We start from the raw sequence: 21,489 nt of genomic DNA on the forward strand, positions 1-21,489 counted from the left end.
ATAATCAACAATATAGGCAAAGTAAGAAAAACACCGCGTGGAAAAAGTCAACACAGGAATATACTATCAAACAAGGTAGGCAAATGCATAGTGCTTAGTTTGGTCAGTGTTCAAAGTCAGCAGTACATATATATTGTTATATTATATTATAATTAAATGAACGTCATGGCCATGGTGTGGCAGTAGTAGTAGGTATTCCAATCCTTCCTATATAAAGAGGAAAACATTATTTGCAGAGATAAGAACATGAAACAAACGACTAAGCAAGATATATCACAAGATATGGCATTCAGCGGTTATTTCCTTTTGGGCCTCATAGCTCTTGTTATTGTTAGGTCTTCCAAAGTTACATGCGAAGAATTAGCAGTTAATACAGTTTCACCTATTATTGACATTTCACTCAGTCGGAACAGTTTCCCAGAAGGGTTCATCTTTGGGGCGGGATCTTCCTCGTACCAGTTCGAAGGTGCAGCAAAGGAAGGTGGTAGAGAACCAAGTGTATGGGATACCTTCACCCATAATTATCCAGGTAAGATCATGGATAGAAGCAACGGAGACGTCGCCATTGACTCATATCACCACTACAAGGAAGATGTTGGGATGATGAAGGATATGAATTTGGATTCATATAGATTTTCCATATCATGGTCAAGGATTCTCCCTAGTAAGTCGATTGCTTGCAATTAATTAATGACTAATTTGAACTAAACTTTGCCTAGTTAGATGTTACTCATATTAACCATTTTTTTTATTAATTATTATTCAACTATGTATCCACAGAAGGAAAGCTAAGTGGAGGTATAAATCAAGAAGGAATCAACTATTACAACAACCTTATCAATGAGCTAGTAGCTAATGGTTAAAATTTAAACTCCTCAACTGATTCAACTTTAGCGTACTTCGACTTTAATCTTGTAATATATCCTTATTTTTAATTAATTAAATATTAATATTTACAGGTATACAACCACTTGTGACTCTTTTTCATTGGGATCTTCCCCAAGCATTAGAAGATGAGTATGGTGGCTTTTTAAGTCCGCGCATAGTGTAAGTTTCAATTCTGAAACAGCTTATTTGTGTGTTTAGCGCATTTAACATCTAGATTTGAATATAATTTGTTGAACAAACATATATTGATCTCCAGGAAAGATTTCCGAGACTATGCGGAACTTTGCTTCAGGGAATTTGGTGATAGGGTAAAGTATTGGGTTACATTGAATGAGCCATGGAGTTACAGCCAAAATGGCTATGCAAATGGGCGAATGGCACCTGGTCGTTGTTCTGCTTGGATGAATCTGAATTGCACTGGAGGTGATTCTTCAACGGAGCCTTATTTGGTTACACATCACCAACTTCTTGCTCATGCAACAGCTGTTCGTGTGTACAAGACCAAGTATCAGGTTAGTTAATTTGTTCTTAACCTTTTAGATATGTTATAGGTGGACTTTGCCATATTAAATTTTACATTGAGCTAGAAATTAGAATAAGCAAATTACTCATATAAAGTTTGTTTAATATTTTTGTTTTATAACTAAATATTTAAATGCCATTCATGTAGGCATCTCAAAGTGGTGTGATAGGCATAACCTTGGTAGCTAATTGGTTTTTGCCGCTCAGAGATACCAAATCTGATCAAAAGGCTACAGAAAGAGCAATTGACTTCATGTATGGATGGTAAGAATTCCTCTTTCCCTTTATGTAATTTTGGTGTCTCCAAAATACACATACATTTATTGCCCCCAAAACTCTTAAATTAGAAATACAATGCACTAGTAGTACTTTCCAATTATACCTTGATATAATCCTTTGGCTTTGAAGGCTTCCATTCATTTCTCAAGCCTTAAATGGAGGGTCTTCACGGATCTATATACTAAGGATTTGATAATTCTAACTTATGATTTTCTTTATTTTTTGTTGAGAATTCCTGACTTGATGAGCCTAAAGTTGAATCAACATGCTAATTTTTTAATTTCAGGTTCGTGGATCCATTAACCTCTGGAGACTATCCAAAAAGCATGAGATCACTTGTGCGGACACGATTACCAAAGTTTACTGCAGAGCAATCCAAACTACTTATTGGTTCATTTGATTTTATTGGCCTAAACTATTACTCTACAACATATGCCTCTGATGCACCTCATCTAAGTAACGCCCGACCTAGCTACTTAACAGATTCTCTTGTCACTCCTGCATGTAAGGACTTCAATCTTCTATCATTCTATCAATTCCCAAAATTAATTGCATGTATACATTATTAAATATGATCATGACGACTAACTATGGTTTGTCTATTATGTTTTTGATTTATTACAGATGAACGTGATGGGAAACCTATTGGAATAAAGGTTCGTGTATACCCACCAAAACATGCAAATTCTCTACTAGTTCAATCCTTTTTTTATTAAATATAAAACTAACCTCTTATCCTAATTTTGCAGATTGCCTCTGATTGGTTATATGTTTATCCAAGAGGAATTCGAGATCTTTTATTATATACCAAGGAAAAGTACAACAATCCTTTGATTTACATCACTGAAAATGGTAAAATAACACTTGTCTATATGTATTTAATTTCCTTTAATACAATGTCATACACTGTTGTACATTTTTTTTTCCATATTCCTAAGCTATTGACATTTTTCCTAACTTATATTTTTCATTCTTTTTTTACTTTATAGGTATAAATGAGTATAATGAACCAATATTATCACTTGAAGAGTCTCTTATGGATATATTCAGAATTGATTATCATTATCGTCATCTCTTTTATCTTCGATCAGCAATTAGGTATGTAATATTTTATTTATATAAATGGTTTATGTTATTTTGTATTGATTACAACTTAATATATGTATTTTTTAATTTATCCATCATGTAGGGATGGTGCAAATGTGAAAGGATATTATGTATGGTCTTTGTTCGACAATTTTGAGTGGTCTTCAGGCTATACATCACGTTTCGGGATGATCTTCGTGGATTATAAAAATAATTTGAAGAGATACCAAAAACTCTCTGCACAATGGTTCAAGAATTTTCTCAGGAAAGAAACCAGGCTTTATAGCTCTTGTAAATAATATTAAGAAATTTGTTTTCCAAATAATGATTGTATTTGTAAATAATTATTTGATATTCTTTTATTCTATAGAGGTCCTATTGGACTTAGAGAGTAAATAGCTATAGAGTTATTTGATTATTCTTTTGTCTTAAAGAGGTCCTATTGGACTTGTAAGAGGGGAAATAGAAATTATTTAATTATTCTTTTATTCTTAAGAGGTCCCATGGGACTTTAGAGGGAAAATGAAGATGTAGATCTGTTGATAATAGCAACTATTGTTATAATAAGAATGAAACAAACTTTTTTCTTGTGATAAAGATGTCATTTACAATTGATTATATTGTTTAATTTACTGCATCTTATATTGGGGATTGAGTTAAAGTTAATTATTATGTAGTAAAACTTTGATTTCATCGTGTGGCTAGAAAATAGGGGAAAAAAAAATCTGTAAGCGCTACATCAGTGGACCGGTTTTATATTAAAAAAGCAAAGAACGAAAAATGTACTGAATTTAAGCCTACAAATATATCCTTTGAATACCATAGCTCAACAATAGCTTTATAACTTATGGCGAACTTACAGTGAAATTTAATTTGTGGGTTGATATTAATATGATTGCGTAACTTTATTCAATTTTTCAATAAAATGTTTTCACTATTCTAAATGATAGTAGGAGTTAGAATCAACAATTAAGAGAGGGTGTAATCCAAATTTCCTCTTTTTTCAAGATGTATATATTATTAAAAAAGTTTTTTTTAGATAAAATGTTGTAATAAAACATAATTTTTTCAAAATATTATTTAAGAAAAGGTTACTTTCGTTTTACATTATAGTGACATAAAAAAACTATTCCATTAATAACAATATCCTATTTTAGTCACTAAAGTAATTTTTTTTTTTGAAAGAGCTGTATTTGTTGTAACAAATATATTTGCTGCTTGGTCCTGGACAGCTAGATCCTGTGGCTTCAAATTCATGGGTGTGGAACATTGGGACATTGAGTCTTTCCTCGGTCTCTTCTATGTATGATTTGTTGGTGTCAAATATTCTATTTCAATATAAGTAAAAATAATTAATTTTAACTAATTAAGAAAGTTAATAGTTGACCTCATTTAATTTTATGAATCTTAAAATAAAAATAAAGTTATTTCTAAAATTTCATTCAATAAAATTTGATATTATGAATAAAATGAATCATTACAGGTAGAATTAAAATTAAATAAAGAACATTTTAAAAATAATAACATTAAATAAGATAAAATTAGTTATATTTATTTATATTTAAATTTGTTCAATATACAAAATCACTTTTTTACTTATATATTAGTCTAGAGGGAGAGTATTTCTCATGATCATTTGGATGTTTTCTCAAAGCTTTTTTTTGGAAGTGTAAGGTCCCTTCTAAAGTGTTGGCTATTTATTTCTTGGTGGTTGTTGCATCAGAGGTTTCCAACTAAAGTAGCTTTGCAGCATAGAGGTGTTGGTGTGTAGATTTTGCTCAATGTGTGTTCTGTTTCCAGAATCCGAAAGATTTGATTCATCTCTTACTCCTTTGTCCATTCTCATCACAGGTTTCGAATTCCATATATAAATGGATGGGCGTTTATTTTGTGCAGCAGTATCAACCTCATCTTCATTTTGTTCAGCATGGAGGATTGCTTCAATGTGGGAAAAGTCTCGTCACTATCAGCATCTGATTTGGCATACAACTTGTTGTTGCATTTGGCAGCACAGGAATAGGAACGTGATTCAGCATGATACGCCTGATATACTCACTGAGGTTACACATATTCAGCAGCTTTCATGGATATTGTTTAAAAGTATACTGGCTTTGTTTCTTCTGCAGTATACGTATCATATTGGTTTAATAATCCCATAGATTGCTTCAGGTATCAATGTTTCCTGATTGTTTTGTTCAATTTTTCATCTTGTATGGACATTTTCATGTTTTTTGGGTCACAATTTGTGGCCCTTTTGAAGGAATAAGTTCTTATTTGCCTTTAAAAAGGAAACATTGAGACCCAAAATGGTATATCTTAATTTATTAATTCAATCAAAAGCTTGATTTTCAAACAATAATAAGTTTCACTATTACAAAAATCACTTTTTACGACATTAATTTTATGTTGGTTGATCAAAAATCGACTTAAAAAAAATACGGTGATATTTTTGTAAATAAATGCAACAGCTTTATAACAGTTTTGCAAAAACTGTCTTAGAATATTTTCCAATGTTTTTAATATTTCATTTCTCCCTCTACTTTCTCGTGCTCCAACTCTTCAAGTATCCCTCTCACTCTTCGACTCCCCCTTTGGAGTTCTCAAGCCGTCGTGAGAAGGATCAAGGCCACCTCTCCGTCAACGCCTCCAAGAGCAGCCCCTCTCCCTTCCTTCATCCAAGATGCTCCTCGAGCTCTCCAAGTCCTAAGACTCTATCGCGGGCGACAGCACCACTATCATCGTTGTCATTCCTATTGCCCTCCTCGAGTAGTGCCTCATCCTCCTCTCTCATGACATCCACCCCATCATCGTCTCCGACGCCCTCCACAAAGTGGCCGACAAGGCTGTCAATGTTCTCACCGCCACCACCGTCCTCATCGAGCTCTCTGATCGCGACTCCCTGTTGGTTAATTTGAAAATCGAGATGATGCTGGATAAATCTGAAGTCGTGTATAACACTTTCAGATTGAATCAAATTTCGGGGTTCAACCAAAATTGTTCAATCGGATAAAATCAGAAGATTATAATTCAAGAGTTTTGTTTTGGTCTTATATGTTTTGTCACACCGTTATGCTTTCTGAACCAGAATGATTATTTATGATCAAAGAACAAGTGGTTTTTGGCGGTTGATGGAAGTTTTTTCTTTTTTAAAAACTGCCGTTGATGGAAGTTTTAGTAACTTTCATGTAACTTCCAACCGTTGATGGAAGTTTTAATAACTTCCATGTAACTTCCAACCGTTGATGGAAGTTTTAGTAACTTCCATGTAACTTCCAAAATTTGCCTAAACCGAACATATCGTTATTACATTAAAACAATCGTACACTCTTATTTTAACATAATAAAGAGATCAATTACACTAAAATATCCAACAAACCTCCCCCATTTTAGTGTAATTACCGATCAAATCACCAAAGTCATAACATACCACAAACTACTGCATAGATGAAATATCGTGACGATTGAATTTCATCTTAGCAAATTACACGTTTCAAATATTCGAATATCAGGGTGTCACTAAGGATTGAACCCTTTCTATTCATAATGAATACATGAAGATAATATGCACAATAGTTTATAACATTACTCTTGCTCGACACTAGTTTACTAGCATGTGTCCCTATCCTTCATAAGCATATCAAAGCCAAGTCCCAGCTTCTTGAAGCGGCTAAACTTCATGCTTATATAGGTAGTCCTTTTCTTTCTTGCACCTGCAAATGCAATTTTTCAAAAGAATCATTGAGAAGTTATACTTCAACCTCCTTAACTTACAGAACCGAACACATTCCTTTTGGGATACTTTCGATGATGTGTTCCAATCTCTACATGTTAAGCTTTCCATATTGAATTCAGCACCTAATGTCATATTAGATGGGAATTGGGTATCTTAACATAAGAGATTTCAGATGGACTATAATCCTAATCCCACAGCCGACATTTTCATGAGATCTCTACTTAACCCTTTGGTTAAATGATCGGCCAAATTATGCTGAGTTCTCCCAAGCTCCACTGATATCACACCATGCATGATTAACTCCCGAACCATGTTGTGTCTAACACCCAAGTGTCTAGACTTCCCATTATACACTTGACTATATGCCTTAGCCAAAGTTCATATGGGGCAACCTTATTCCTTTTGTTAGGAATTTGGTTCAACAAGTAACAGGCTGTCAACATAGCCTCGCCCCAAAATCCTTCACTTAAACCCAAATAGGATAACATGGAATTCATCATTTCTTTCAAGGTTCAATTCTTCCTTTCGGTTACACCATTCTGTTGTGGTGTATAGGGAGCTATAGTTTGATGTATTATTCTAGTAGATTGAAAATAAACCGGATCATAATACTCACCTCCCCTATCCGTACGAAGAGTTTTGTTTAGCCCATTTTGATGAAGTTCTACCTCTTTCTTATAAATTTTAAATTTATCAAGAGCTTCATCTTTTGTATTTAATAAATATACATAACAATACCTTGATGCATCATCAATAAAAGTAACAAGATATTTTTTATGACCTAATGATGGAGTAGCATGCAAATCACACAAATCACTATGAATAAGGTCTAAGACTTTAGTCTCACTTTTAACATCCTTAAAAGGTTTCCTAGTGATCTTGGTCAACATGCAAGTTTTGCATTTTTCAATGTTCATATCAAAAGGAGGAATCATACTTGTTTTTGACATATCTTTTAATCTTTTTAATGAACATGTCCTAATCTAGCATGCCAAATTTCTGATTTTGTCATATTAGTTATAGAACTACACGAGGCCATACAAACAGATTCATGAACAAAAGGAACATCAATGTTTAATTTAAACATTCCATTATAACGATAACCAAATCCAACAAACGAACCATGTCTTGACAAGATGTACTTGTCACTTTCAAGTACTTGCTTGAAACCACAATTATTTAAAATCATACCAGACAATAAGTTCTTACGAATACCAGGTACAAATAAGACATTATCCAAATACAAACCTTTTCCGGAAGTAAAAAACTAAATTCACACAACCTAATCCTAGGATTGGTTCAGTTGCAACATTGCTCATCTTCACAATAGAGCCATCATCGATTGGTCTAAATTCCTTGAACCAACAACGATCTTTGCACACATGGCTTGTTGCTCCCGAATCAAACCACCAAGCAACGTCATCATCCTGCACATAGAATACATCAAATATTAGTGATACATAATTTGAATTCGTATTCGAATTAAAATTATTCACTACAATCTGACCTTGTTGCTTTCCAGGATCATTAGACCCACTTGGACCAGCCTTGTTCTTTCCTTTGAACACCCGGCAATCCCTCTTTAAATGACCAGGTTTCCCACACTTCCAACATGACAATTTTGTCTGTTTGTTTGGACCTTTGTTCTTATTTCCTTGAAATTTTCGTTTGTTACCTTTAGCATTGTAATTTTGCTTAATTGTTCCACTTTCCTCTACCATATTAACGGAAGAGGAACCTGCTACGTTTTTATCATTGACTTTGTCAATTTCCTGAGCCCTTAGCGACTCCTCAATCATGAAATGACTACCGAGTTGAACAAGAGTCAACTCTTCCTTCTTATGTTTCAAGGTATGCTTGAAGTCTTTCCAAGAAGAAGGCAGTTTATCAATTATAGATGAAACTGCAATGGATTCATCCATTTTCAAATCATGTTGAGTAAACTGACCCAAAATCCGCACCAGTTCATTATATTGTTCCATAACAGGCCTCGAATCAATCATTTTGTAATTAAAGAAATTACTAACTAAGAATTTGTTACTTGAAGCATCTTCTGCCATATACTTGGATTCAAGAGAGTCCCATAATTCCTTAGCAGACTCAACATTTTGATAAATATCAAAGAAAGAGTCAGACATACCGTTCAGAATGTGTCCACGACAAATGTAATCGTCGTTCTCCCATTTCGAACGCTTCCTTGTTTGAACAGTAACAATAAGCTCAAAAAAACATAAAACCCTAAACCCTATGCTCTAAATAATAGTCTAACAGAATAGCCTTGCACGAATCCCAAGGATAGTATTTATAAGGATCACTCAAAGTCACCGAGCCCTATTACATTATTCTGGCCCAAAATGAAATAAACACTGAACAACATAAAATAAAATTGCAAACTCCTAATTAAAAATTAACTAAGGTAAACGTTGCTTTATTTGCCCTCTTTAAGTCCATGACCAAAATCCGAATTAAGTCCAATGCTTCATTAATTCCTGAAATTAGATTGAAAACATCAATTTAACTTCATGAGCCCAAGTAATAAAACTGCCTAATTAATTTGACAATTAAGACTAATCAGTAATTAAAATGGTGCAAAAAGGTTTTAAGAAATAGGAGAAAATAATGGCACATCAACGTGTCACTTCAAACTGGAAGTTGTCAACAATATTAAGTTCGTAACAATACTATTTAGTATCTACAATTCTACATCAACCTCGAGTAGCTATTGCAAGTTGAACTAACCATGAGGATTGGTGTTGATCTAACACTACCAAAATAAAGAATAAAATGCGACAATGTAGTAGAATGAATGAAATGCAATGGAATTGCAAGAAACTAGAAAAAACACAATATGAAGTTAACTAGAATTGGCTTTTCCAGAAATTTTAAGGCCTGGCAGGTTTCAAAGCACCAGCTGGCTATCAGCTACTAATATAATGCCAATTAATGAATATTTTAATTAGTATGATTTGAAGATGTGAATAAAATATACATCAAAATGGACCGCGTAGCTTGTATAGCTTATGAGGCTCATTCTGCTTTGCACTTCTTGCATTGCATAGACTTGGTGTGGTATTATATATTGTATGGATATATAATATTTTGGTAGATATTTTTATTAAGCTTTTTTTGTGGAACCTTATTCATTCTTTTTTTTGGTAGATATTTTGGTAGATATTTACACAATGGAATTAGAAGCAAAACTGAAGCAATTAAGAGAAGAGAACGCCCAACTGAAACAGGCGTTGTTACTGCCAAATAACATGAACTTCTACAGAATATTGACCATTTTCCTCTATTGTTATGCATTAAAGTATTAGTAATTCAATTATACTAACAAGGATCTTGCTTTTATTCTTCAGGCCGAGCCCGAGAGGAAAAGAAAGCAACAGGTAACCACACTAACCAATAATGATCTAATTAAATTCTTGCTTGAAGTTCATACGAAGGGTACACAAGATATTGGTGTAACATTGTCCTTTCATGTTCCATTACCATAATTAAAACCCAGTATGAGAATTATCCAATATCTATGTGGAGCTTTGGCTGCACTGAAATTTAGGGCATAACAGAACTCATCCTTGTTCTAAGGAAACTTATCATGATTACATCAAATCCAGTCAACTATCATTTGAGATCACTAGAATAGGTAGAACTCTATTATTTGGTGAAAACTCTTCAATTAGAAACATAATTCCTTAGGAGAAACTCAATCAAAGAGAAATATTAAGTTCAAGAACTGATAAGAATGCACACGAACCAGATTCTATTCCTTGATATCTGAAACATATGATTCCTAATCCAAATCTAGCCTTATACCCAATTTTCATTGCAATACAAAGCTAAAACATCTATTTGGTGGTGATCAATCAAAGAAAAACATAAGAGCTATAAGATGAAATTAATTGCAGAATTCTCAAACAATCGGTAACTTATCCCTTAAATTCATGTAGAACAATTTGGTGAACCAACTTCAATGGGTTTTTCCTTTCTTATTCTCCATCACTAGACCAAAACTACATCATGCAAAATGCAAGTTGACTCCTATTTGTAGCCAGGGTTAAGTTAGTAGTTTTCAAGAATTAATGATAATATATATTTAGAATTGTGAATAGTTATACATTATATATGTCTTTTTGATAAATCTTCGGATTAATATACAATTTATGTTAGAAAGATGTTGGATTTAGTTGAGCTTCATCATCCCCTATGCACCCAAAAAATAGTATTAGGTTAATAATAGGCTTTAATTGTACTATTGATCTTTTAGACATTTCCCTGATTTAACTGCAAAGTTTTGTCTTACTAGTTCACTACTAAAAAAATGAGTTTTAACATCGTCCTATTAACATCGGTTATTTGAAAACTGGTGTTGTAAGTGCTTAACGACATCGGTTTTCAAATAACCGATGTTAAAATTGAATTTAGTGTGATTTTAACATCGGTTATTTGAAAACTGATGTTATTAAGCACTTACAACATCTGTTTTCAAATAACTGATGTTAAAATAATTCAGTTTTAACATCGGTTATTTGAAAACAGATGTCATAATATTAAATTTAACGTAATAAAAATATAAACACACCAAACCCTCTCTATAAAAATAAATCATGTTAGGTCAGTTTTTACATGTGCCCTCTCTTTTTCTCAATTTCGTTTTCTCTCTCCTCCTCCCAAAACCTTTTTCCTGCATACCACCAAATCTCTTCTAGAAACATTACGATCTCGGACTCATTCACCGTTGGATCGTTGTGAAATTTGAGCACCAAGTTCAAAACTCAATTCCAAGAATTGTCACCATTGTAAATCACGAAAATATGTCAGAGTTGAGAGAAATACACTTTGAATCATAACCTTTTCTTTTCCCGCAGAAACCCAAAACCATCCTAGTAAAACTATGATCCCGGTTTCCTTAACCGTTGGATTGTCATGAAATTTTTATATGTGGTTAATGATTCAATTCCGCACAGCTTCACCATTGAGATTTGCGAAATAATATTCATGGAAAGAGAAAAATGAACTGCACGAAGATGGTACAAATGGAGGTTTCAATCCCTTTTCATTCTCTCTAATGTTTGGGAACCCTAACAGAGCAACCAGAGGACGAGCTTTTGAGAGCACCAAAAATGCCACAATTGATAATGGAGAATGCTTGAGCGACTATGTCGAGGTAAGGGATGAGTTATTCACAATTGGGGATTAGTGAAAATATGTGTATGGATCCTTAGAGTATCAATTGGAATGAGTTTTGGGGTGTTTTCACAATTTTTTATTTTATCCTTATAATTATAACTAAATTATATATGTTTGATGAACCAGTTGATGTCCCAATCAGAAATTGCTATGAAATTGATATGTTCTTGTATTGAGTATGAATCCTATCAATTGAGCCTTTTTCTAATTAGCGTGAATTGATGAAATTAAATAAGTAGAGATTTAGCATAAGAGGGAGTGAGATATTGATTTTATATTTTTAAAATTTAGAAGAGTATTAAATGACATAAACTTATAATGATATTGATTTTGTGTGTACATGACACTATAGGTGATCCGATATGAACCTTATAATGAAAAATGTGATGTGTACAGTTTTGGGGTTATATTGAACGAGCTTTTAACTGGAAATTACCCATACGTTGAGACGAAATATGGTCCCACCAAGGTATATATGATTATCACACTAATCTTGAGTTGCCTAGTTAATTTTGTTAAATTGTTATGTAAATGTTTAATTAAGTAGTTCAATGTTAATCTCAATTCTATAACAATCTGAAATGTCACTTGATCTTGATTATCATGAAATAAAATGTTTGATGTTATATTATTAGATTGTCGTGGAAGTTGTGGAGGGTAAGCTGTGACCTAAGCTTCCGTGTAATGATGTTGGCCAACTTGGAACCAGAGAGATTGAAGGCATTTTGCATCCAGTGGGCAAAATACTATTTGAAAGTTAAAAATGAAACTTAGGATGTTTAGACAATTTTGTAATTGTAGTTTATATTTACTTACTTTACAGTTTTTACAATTCATGTTTTAAAATTAAATATGCTTTAAATTTATTATAATTAGTAAATTTCTTATGGAATTTTGGGTAAAAACTGTTTCAAATCAGAATGAAAATTATATGTTATGTGGTATGATTTTAAAATGTGCATGTTAATTGATGTTAAATGTTACTAACAACATCAGTTTTTTTAAAAACCGATGTTTTTAGTAACATTTAACATCGGTTTTTTTAAAAAAACTGATGTTGATATGTAAATTTATAGGTTTTTTTCATAATTCTTATCATATAACATCGGTTATTTAAATAACCGTTGTTGTATTTATTAGGTAACATTGGTTTTGAAAAACAGATGTTAACGATGTTCCGATGTTGAAAGTCTTAAATAACCAATGTAAAAATCTTATTTTCTAGTAGTGGTTGTTAGTTTTGTGGAGGAAATTATAAAAAAACAGAGGAGATTAGAGAGACAATACATATGCGAAGAAAATAGAATTATTCTATTCTAAATCAAATTGTTCTCAACAGCGATACAATAAATAATAAAAGATAAACTAATTAGATAACAAGATATTAGTAAAACAGAATATTAAAACTAACTTTCTCCTTAAAGATAGGAACCACTTATTGACTAGGCTAATCCATTAAAAGTGACTTACTTCTAAAATATAGGAAACCAACTTATTTACTAAATCCTATTTTAAAAATTGAAAAATAAAATATTATGTAGTTATAAAAGTATATCTTCAACAATTAGTATCTTTGTTATTTAAGAAAATCTCTTTAGCTTGGGGTGGCATTGAGAAATATCATTTCATTTTAAACAAAATCATTAAAAAATGAGTGCCACCGAATCAAATTTGATTTATTCCCTAGAAAAAAAGCTACGTGTTTTCATGCAGCAAATTCAATGTCCCGCCATTGTCAAACTGACATAAGGCATAATTTATTAGTTTTGAAGAGCAACAAAAGGAACTAAAAAATTGTAAAAATCAAAATTGAGTGAAAACAAGAGGAACAAAAATATAATTAAGTCAAAATGTTAAAGATTAAAAAAGGTCTTTTATGCAATATGCAATTCTACTAGCTGTCAGTTTTGTGCTTTTGTAAAGTGTTAAGGTTTTTCATTCTTCATTTCTTTTTGTTTCTTTTGCCAATGCTAACATATTTTGAAGGAAAAATATATTCTATAGTTCTCTTGTCATCTAGCTTACCAATCCAGTTAGATTAATGTCCTTACCAATTGGGCCACTCATAGATACATTAAGTATATTTGTAGGTACACATTTTTTACTCAAACTTAGGAAGTTAAGGCTTTTGAATAATATAGCACTATCATCACCATACTCATTGTTGTTAGTTAGCATCTTTTCGAGGCTTTTGAATGGTGGATGTGTTATAAAAAAACAAACTCATATCATTTTTAACGAACTCGTATTATTTACAAATATGTCATCGCATTTTTGTTAACATCAGTTTTATTAAAAACTGATGTTAAAATCATTTTTTTTAGTAGTGGACTTAAGAATGGCACTAGAAATTGTGGTTTCACTAGTTTGAATAACTATAAACTATAAAGGGTCTAATTTTTATCTTGAATTCTTGATTCTTGAATCATGTTCTGTACCAAAAACAAAAATTGATGGATTGTGTTTGTGAATTTGTGTTATTGTTTAATTGTTTATCACTTAGTTATGGTTGGCTTAAAAGTCATAAGAGATATGCATATGCATGGTAATATAGGTTCTGAAATCTGAATGATGCATTAGGGTGTCGAAGTTTGTTTGAAATGTGTTTGCCCAATTGGATTTCCTGTGTTACATTTTTTATCTTTCTGGGTTTGCCTAAGGTTTAGTTTTAAGAGAAATCAATGGAGATAAGAGAAGAAAGGGTAGAATGGTGGATGTGGTGGTGAAAATAAAATAAAAAAATCAATTGTCAATATAGCTTTTGTTTCTAGTTTCTACATGTTCCTTTTTTACCTTCTTCCAATCAGAATTTGATTTACACTACTACAATTATTGTATTTTACGACAGGCTTACTATGACAGTTAAACCAAAAACGTAGTTGAAGGTAACATGGTGCTAGTCTTGTAATTTTAAGAAATGCATACAACGCCGGTTCTTGAATGACCACCTTATAAGGTGAGTTTAATAATTACAACGACAGGTAGACAAAGATCGTCATAGTTGTATGAGTGTACAACGATGGCTTTTTCCTTTTGATCGTCTTTAAATGATTTACTTATTTTTTATTCCCAAAATCACTAATAATAACCTAGGAGCAAGCTTTTTCCTCGAGAGATCTTATCCGTGCATAACCTTCTTCTCAATCTGCTTCTGTTCATCGCTGTCGAAGTTGAGGATCATTCCCTCCAAGGTTTGAACACATGCAATGACTCCCTCAAATCCCCTTAGTTTTATGTTTCTCTTCCACTTTGTGTAACCCTCATGGAATTTTTTCTTCTGTTCACAGTTTTGACCCTCCAAGTCATCGTACCCTTACTTTGTCACTCGAGCTTTAACTGGGCCATGTGTCTCTTCAAGGTTTGTGAAGCAACGCCAGAGCAGTTCATCTACCAACTCTCCGTCGAAGGTGTAGGTAAGAACCACTGTCCTTCAACTGTTTGTACTATTGAAAAACCTTGATCTCAGTCGAAAGGGTGTCTGTATGTTGTTTTCTAACCGAGTGAGGAGACTGAGTTAAGCTTAATTTGTATTTGTGGTATGTTCCTTTCGTTAGGGCAACACTTGGTCAAGTTGATAATTCAATATGTTGAGGTATCTTTCTTAATTGGGTACACATACCTTTGGAGAATTCCTCACTATGATTTGATTTGGCTTTACATCCTTGAAAATGCTACCCATGTTGTGAGATTTGTTTCATAATGTCTTTAATGACTTAAAATCTTTAATGGAGTGAGTTGTGGTTGAGTAACTAGGGAATATGGAAATGAGTTGTGAATAAACTTTTTATACTAAGTCTGGGGGTTGGTTATGGTTAAAATATATGAATTGTGATGATTGAGACTTGTGGGTGTAATTGTTTTAACTTATGGGTGAGAATCTGAGTTTATAGAACACATCTTTTGAAAAAATGGGAGGAATTTTAAGTGTGTGGAAGTCTTACACAAATAATTAGTCTTATAGTTGAAGCTGACCAAAAGATGTAAGCATATAGATAGATTGAAGCCATTGTTCCACATCTTTTTCTCTAGCACAGGTTTGTAATTAATCAGCCTGATAGTACTAGTATATGATTGGTGGCCTACTCAATAATATGAGGGTTGTCTCCTTATTGTACCACTTTATTGAAAGTATGTTATGATGTCAATGTTTCTTGGTTCTCCTTTTAGTGACTAAGCAACCACATTTGATTTCACTCACTTCTTTACTTTCTACTTCTTCCTCTGCTTCATAGCTTCCTCGAAACTCCATGAAATTGCAAAGAACAATGGGGGGATTTAGTGTGTTTTATTTTTTTTTTACAACAAAAAAGTTCATGGCATGAACCATTCCTGATTCTCTTGATGATTTGATCCTTTTCACACTAAATGATGATGCTCTACATTTTATTGTGATTGCATATAACAGAGATTTAAACTTCTGCTTATTTGCATTTCATTGGAGTAATCGAAATTGGGATTTTGTATCGTAGGAACTCTAAGACTTAATTAAAGCTTCTCTAAAACATTTATTATTGGTTTATTTCTAGAAAAAAAAATAATGTCTTGGTGAGGGTGTAATTGTATTGGTCTTAATCACACTAGATTGACATAAAGCTATGATATTTGACATAGCTTTTATACATTTTTTTATTCTCCATACTGAATCGTTAAAGTTAGAAGCTTTGCTTTTTATCCTCTTTTTGTGCTAGTTGTCATCACAGAATAAAAAATGTACCAGATTATTCATGAATCAGGACTCAGATTTGACTGATTTTGAATCTTTAGTAAGTAGTTGTTAGTGTCACTAATTATTGAATAATTGATTTTGGTTTATCTACGTGATTTACTATTCAAACATTTGAATATGGTTGCAGAATAAGAGTTGCAACTTCTGATATGAGATTGTTGCTCTCAGTTATATGTTTCATGTGGCACTTTCTTTCTTTCTTGTCATCTACCATGATCTAATATCATATGTTTTATGCACTTCTTGCTATATTCTCTCATCAAGTTGACAATGTGCTTGGATTCATTGAGAAATGGGTTGCTTATTTGATGAGGGCTTGTGGGTTTAGTGTCAGTACCATATTGGCCATGGACATTAGGCATTGCAACAAACATATTGTAGTTATCAGAATTAAAAGGTATTTCATAATACATCTACCTAGCAATTTGCCCTATGAGCTTCCTTACATCCTTTCTTGTAAGCATAATCTGTTGTGGTTTTATAATCATTTGGCAAAATTTGTTTTTTTGTACTATTATAGTGGCATGCAAAATTATCAATTGGTACCTTTTGCTTTGATTTCTTTGATGGGCAATGTGCTAGACTCCTTTCTTGTTTGGATTTTATACTTGACGTTTTAATTTTTGTGTTTCTTTTGTGTCATTTTTAGTCTCATGTTGTTATATGATTTATGTCAAATTCCTCAAAATTTGATTCCAAATTTGTTTATCCTTGGCTCTTTCTTCTTTTTTTTTTTATCATTATTTACATACTTTCTAGTTTCAACCTAGTTATAATTAGGATAGCTCATGTTTCTATTATTTTTTAAGCATGATATACATACCACAATATTATTTTCCCTCTAATCAGATGTTTTCTGGCCCTAGTAATCCCTCCATTAATAACTTTATTTGAAAATTTGTGTGCCACATTTGAGGTATTGGTAGGATTTGCATGGTAGTAGTACTTCGTGACCAGGTGTATGTTCTTGCCACTAGTGGCAGAATCTAGCTGAAAACTGAAATGGAGAACTGGTCTTGTAGAAACAAATAGAGAAGAGAGGAAAAGCTTATGAAAGAAGAAAATATGGGAGGAAGAAGACAAATAAAGAAGTGGTGCAACCAAGAGAGCCATTAGTCCATTACCTGAGAGGTCCTAAGAATTCAAGTTGTGTTTATGTAAAAGAATAACAATCTTTTCCGAAAAGTGTCAAAGTGGAGAGAATGAAACTCACAAAGTAGCATGGGCTTAGCATGGACAATGCTACAAATTTAAGTTTGAACTTTAAACTGTACCGTTAGGGTTTAAAGAGTTGCGTCTTTTCTAACATTACATGGCAACAATTCCTGGTTTGGAATGTTTGTGCATCATAGATTGGAGGTATTAATTAAGTCAATTGAGATGTTTGGATAATATGATTGTGATGAAAGCTGATAGGCAACTAGGCATCTTATTACAGAAAATAGGATAAACCCCACAAGAAATCAAAATCACAGGTTCATTACTATCGAACTCTAGAAAACATAACATAGAATACTAATCTATGCAACAAAATTTAAGAATACTCCAAATAGATTGATTTAAAGTTTAGTTGGATAGTTGCATGAGATTAATAGAGAATCACATAAATTTGATCTATACCCTATGTAACCTTTTTTTTTGTTGCATCTAGCAGTAATTTATTCTAGCTTTTTAACAGAAGATTGTAACATTCCCTCAAAAAAAAAAAAGATGGCAACATAAATAAATGGGTAGGCTTTGGACTTCGAATTTATCTTAAGAAAACCATAAGACAATACAACACTCGATGCATGATCAAGAAGAGAGAAAATCGTTATCGCTTGTTGATGCCTTTTTTTAGCACAATCCCATTTATTGATTTGCTACTACAAGAATTCATCATACTATGTAGCCCGAGTTCATGAAATTGTTTCGATTAAACCACACTATTGGGGGCGGATTCTAGCATGCATGCTATACTTGAATGATGAAACAATACTTCTCTAACACCGAACTGAACTATATGGTTTGATTGTGAAAACCAGTTTCAAATGGATGATGAAGAACCAACATAGATTGCTTTAATTTTTTTGTATTATTTTAAAGAAATTTATTCAACATTTTTTTCACTCAAATAAAAGTTTAATATTAAGTTATAAAGGATCATGTATATGTAATGGTATTAAATATTTAAAGATAAAATTTTATCACTCATAATAATTTTACGTATTAAATTTAAATAAGATTTTCTTTCTCCATTACAATATCTGCCGTAGAAGAAAAATTGGTTGGAAAAAGGAAATCCAAAAATCAATTTGTTGTCACTTTACCTAATATGTCCTTTTTTCAGCTTGGTGGAGGTTATCTTTTTGGGCTTCCAATGGGATTTGTTGCTAACTCTATAGGTGCAATTGTTGGTGCCAAAGCGACATTTCTTCTTGGTAGAACAATAAGTTTTTCAAGTTTTATAATTTTTAAGTACTTATCAAAGTTATACAAGTTTTTGTCTGGTTTTGCTACTCAATAGTTGATTTATGCTACTTTTTCCTTGATTAATACAAGGTGCTCTCTCTTCATGTGCATGATTTTTGCAACGTCATTAACATTTCTATTGGGCGTAACTTCGATCCGTGTTTCCATATGATGATATAATTATTTCTATCCTATCACTTTACTTACCCATATCTTTGTCAATTTGGACAGGTTGGGAGATCATTTGTCGTTTCTAGGTTGAAGGATTATCCACAATTCAGATCAGTGGCAATTGCAATTTGAAGATTTGCTTTTAAGGTTTGTAGCTTAATTTTTAACACTGGTGTGAGATTCTTGATTCTTTTGCTGTTAAATTTCTAATATTCCTTTCCTCTTTTTTACCTTTTTCTAGGTTTCTTATTTCTAAACTCTCAACTCTTTGTGGTGTGGGTCATGAAATTAATAATACTTTAAAATATCAATAATTTGGATGTATTAAAGTGGTATTGTGTTTGATTATCTGTTATTGTTAATACAAAGAACTATCAAATACCAAGCCTATCCCACTAGGTAAGGTCAGCTTTTCATGGATCATTCAGTAAAACACTATAAAAAACTGTGCTTGCCTATTAAAATGAGTAAGTATACTTTCTTATTTATGGTCTAGGTCATATTGGTATGTTGGTTAATGTTAATAAGGTCTATCATACCAGAGATCATCTTTAGTAGCAACAACTCATGTGCAGTGTACGATGTGCTTCGGCTTGTTCTTACAGATTGTATTACTGCCCCGTCCTTACAGATTGTATTACATTAACCATATGATTATATAAATGATGTGATAGTTCTATGGAACAAATCTCTTGAGAAATGTTAATGGTATTCAACTAGCATTAGTAATAATATCAATTTTTACTTAAAAAGGTTGGTGTTGCTTGGATTATTGTTGATGGATATTTCATATTTTGCTTCAGAAATAGAAAAAGATTGTGTTTGATAAAGTGTGAATTACAAACTAGAGAACTATTTGGTTCTTATGACTTGAATTTGTCAGTTATGTCACATACTTTCTGTCATTTGTGATGAAAACAAAAAGTGCATTTATCAGTTCACATCACAAAACAACTTCATATATAGATTTGAACATTTTGAATAGTTTAACACTTCAACACATAACTCCCCTTTCACTAGATTGTCCAAAACTTGGGAATCACATACCCATCAATTTTCCAGCCAAGCATTGGCCTCAAGGGGGAAATTCAAGTGGTTTGTGCCCCACAGAGAGTTCATTGGTTCAACCACCAACTTTCAGAATTTAAGAATACTATTTTAAGGGCATCAATATTGAATAATCTTATAATCAAACACTGATTGTTTCTCTAATTCTGGATGACCACCATGTTGTTGCTCTAGGAAGCTGTCCAAATGAAATTAGTATTTCTGTTTGAAATGATGTGTTTAAGCTCATTCAAGATGGAAAGGTCAGTGGTTTTGTCACTATTGTGTAGATTGTCAGTGTTTTTCCTATTGAATTCGCTGGTAAAAAAGACTGGAAGCAGTTCTAGATGTATATTATGCCCCTGTCTTGATAACATCAACATCAAGACAGAATCTACAAAATCTAGTCAAATTTCATTTTGGTCTTTATCTGCATATAACAGTTTACGAGAGTGAAAAATTAGTTTGTGTGCTCTGTATATTTGATTGGCCAGAAAAGGAGGAAGATGAGAAATTTTAATTAATCTGCTAAACTTATATGTCTTGTCATATTAATGAAACTATACCTCCGATTTTGGGCCAACCTATATGCGTTATAGATTTGTGGTTTCTAGAACTATATCTTGTATAATTTTCAGTTGAACCTGATTTAAAACTGAGTTTTATTGTAATTATATTTTGAAACTTAGTTTGAAATAGAAGTAAGACGAAAGTTTTTATCCAAACTTTAGTTCCTAAACTGTAGTCCAAACATAGCCTTACCAAGGGAGTGGCCATGCTTCTCAGTTCTGACAACAAGGACTGCAAATTGCAATGCAATCACCATAACCAGGTTGTATAGCAAAGCACATTTGGAGTTCGTTTCTAGGAACTGAATATCATGGCAAACATAGGACACACAAATCACATCAAATGTCAACATGTCATTATATATAAAGTCAGGCTAGAGAAGGAATTTTTCTAATTTATGTAAGAAATAACTATAATTAGGTTGTCCGGTTGATATGGTTTTTCTCTTCGTCAACTTGTTAGTATTTTCTTAATGAAAAAAAAATTCATCCACAAATCAATCTTATATTTCTAATATATTTACAAGTATCTCATTCACTTTTTTAAAAAAAATAAGTATAATCATTAATATGTCTTACAAGTAATTAAAAATAAAAGAAAAATTTAATATGAAAATAATAATTCTATATTTTTTATAATTAACAAAAAAGACATATTTTTTACTTTTTTATAGACCAGGGTAATATGAGGTACAATAAAATCTTTGATTGAGAGGGTTAAATTTCTTCCATTTGTAGTTCTAGAAATTGCCAATGTTACAACGGAGTTTGCTAACATTTGCCCTCGAAAGTATATAATGAAAGGCTTTCTAAGATGGTTATTTCGT

The 21,489-nt window shown here is 32.3% G+C and overlaps 1 protein-coding gene across 1 annotated transcript; it reads left to right on the forward strand.

Annotated features, from left to right (window-relative positions):
• Positions 1-223: 223 nt before the first annotated feature.
• LOC100813623 (cyanogenic beta-glucosidase) lies at positions 224-3,372 on the forward strand. Its single transcript, XM_003539958.5, has 10 exons — positions 224-664; positions 781-858; positions 960-1,047; positions 1,145-1,400; positions 1,559-1,674; positions 1,976-2,193; positions 2,314-2,345; positions 2,439-2,541; positions 2,679-2,787; positions 2,879-3,372. Exons 1-10 carry the CDS (start codon positions 247-249, stop codon positions 3,072-3,074), a joined length of 1,614 nt encoding a protein of 537 aa, XP_003540006.2. The 5' UTR covers positions 224-246; the 3' UTR covers positions 3,075-3,372.
• Positions 3,373-21,489: the final 18,117 nt, after the last annotated feature.

The sequence above is a fragment of the Glycine max genome, chromosome 12, assembly GCF_000004515.6.
Source record: "Glycine max cultivar Williams 82 chromosome 12, Glycine_max_v4.0, whole genome shotgun sequence".
NCBI lineage: Eukaryota > Viridiplantae > Streptophyta > Magnoliopsida > Fabales > Fabaceae > Glycine > Glycine max.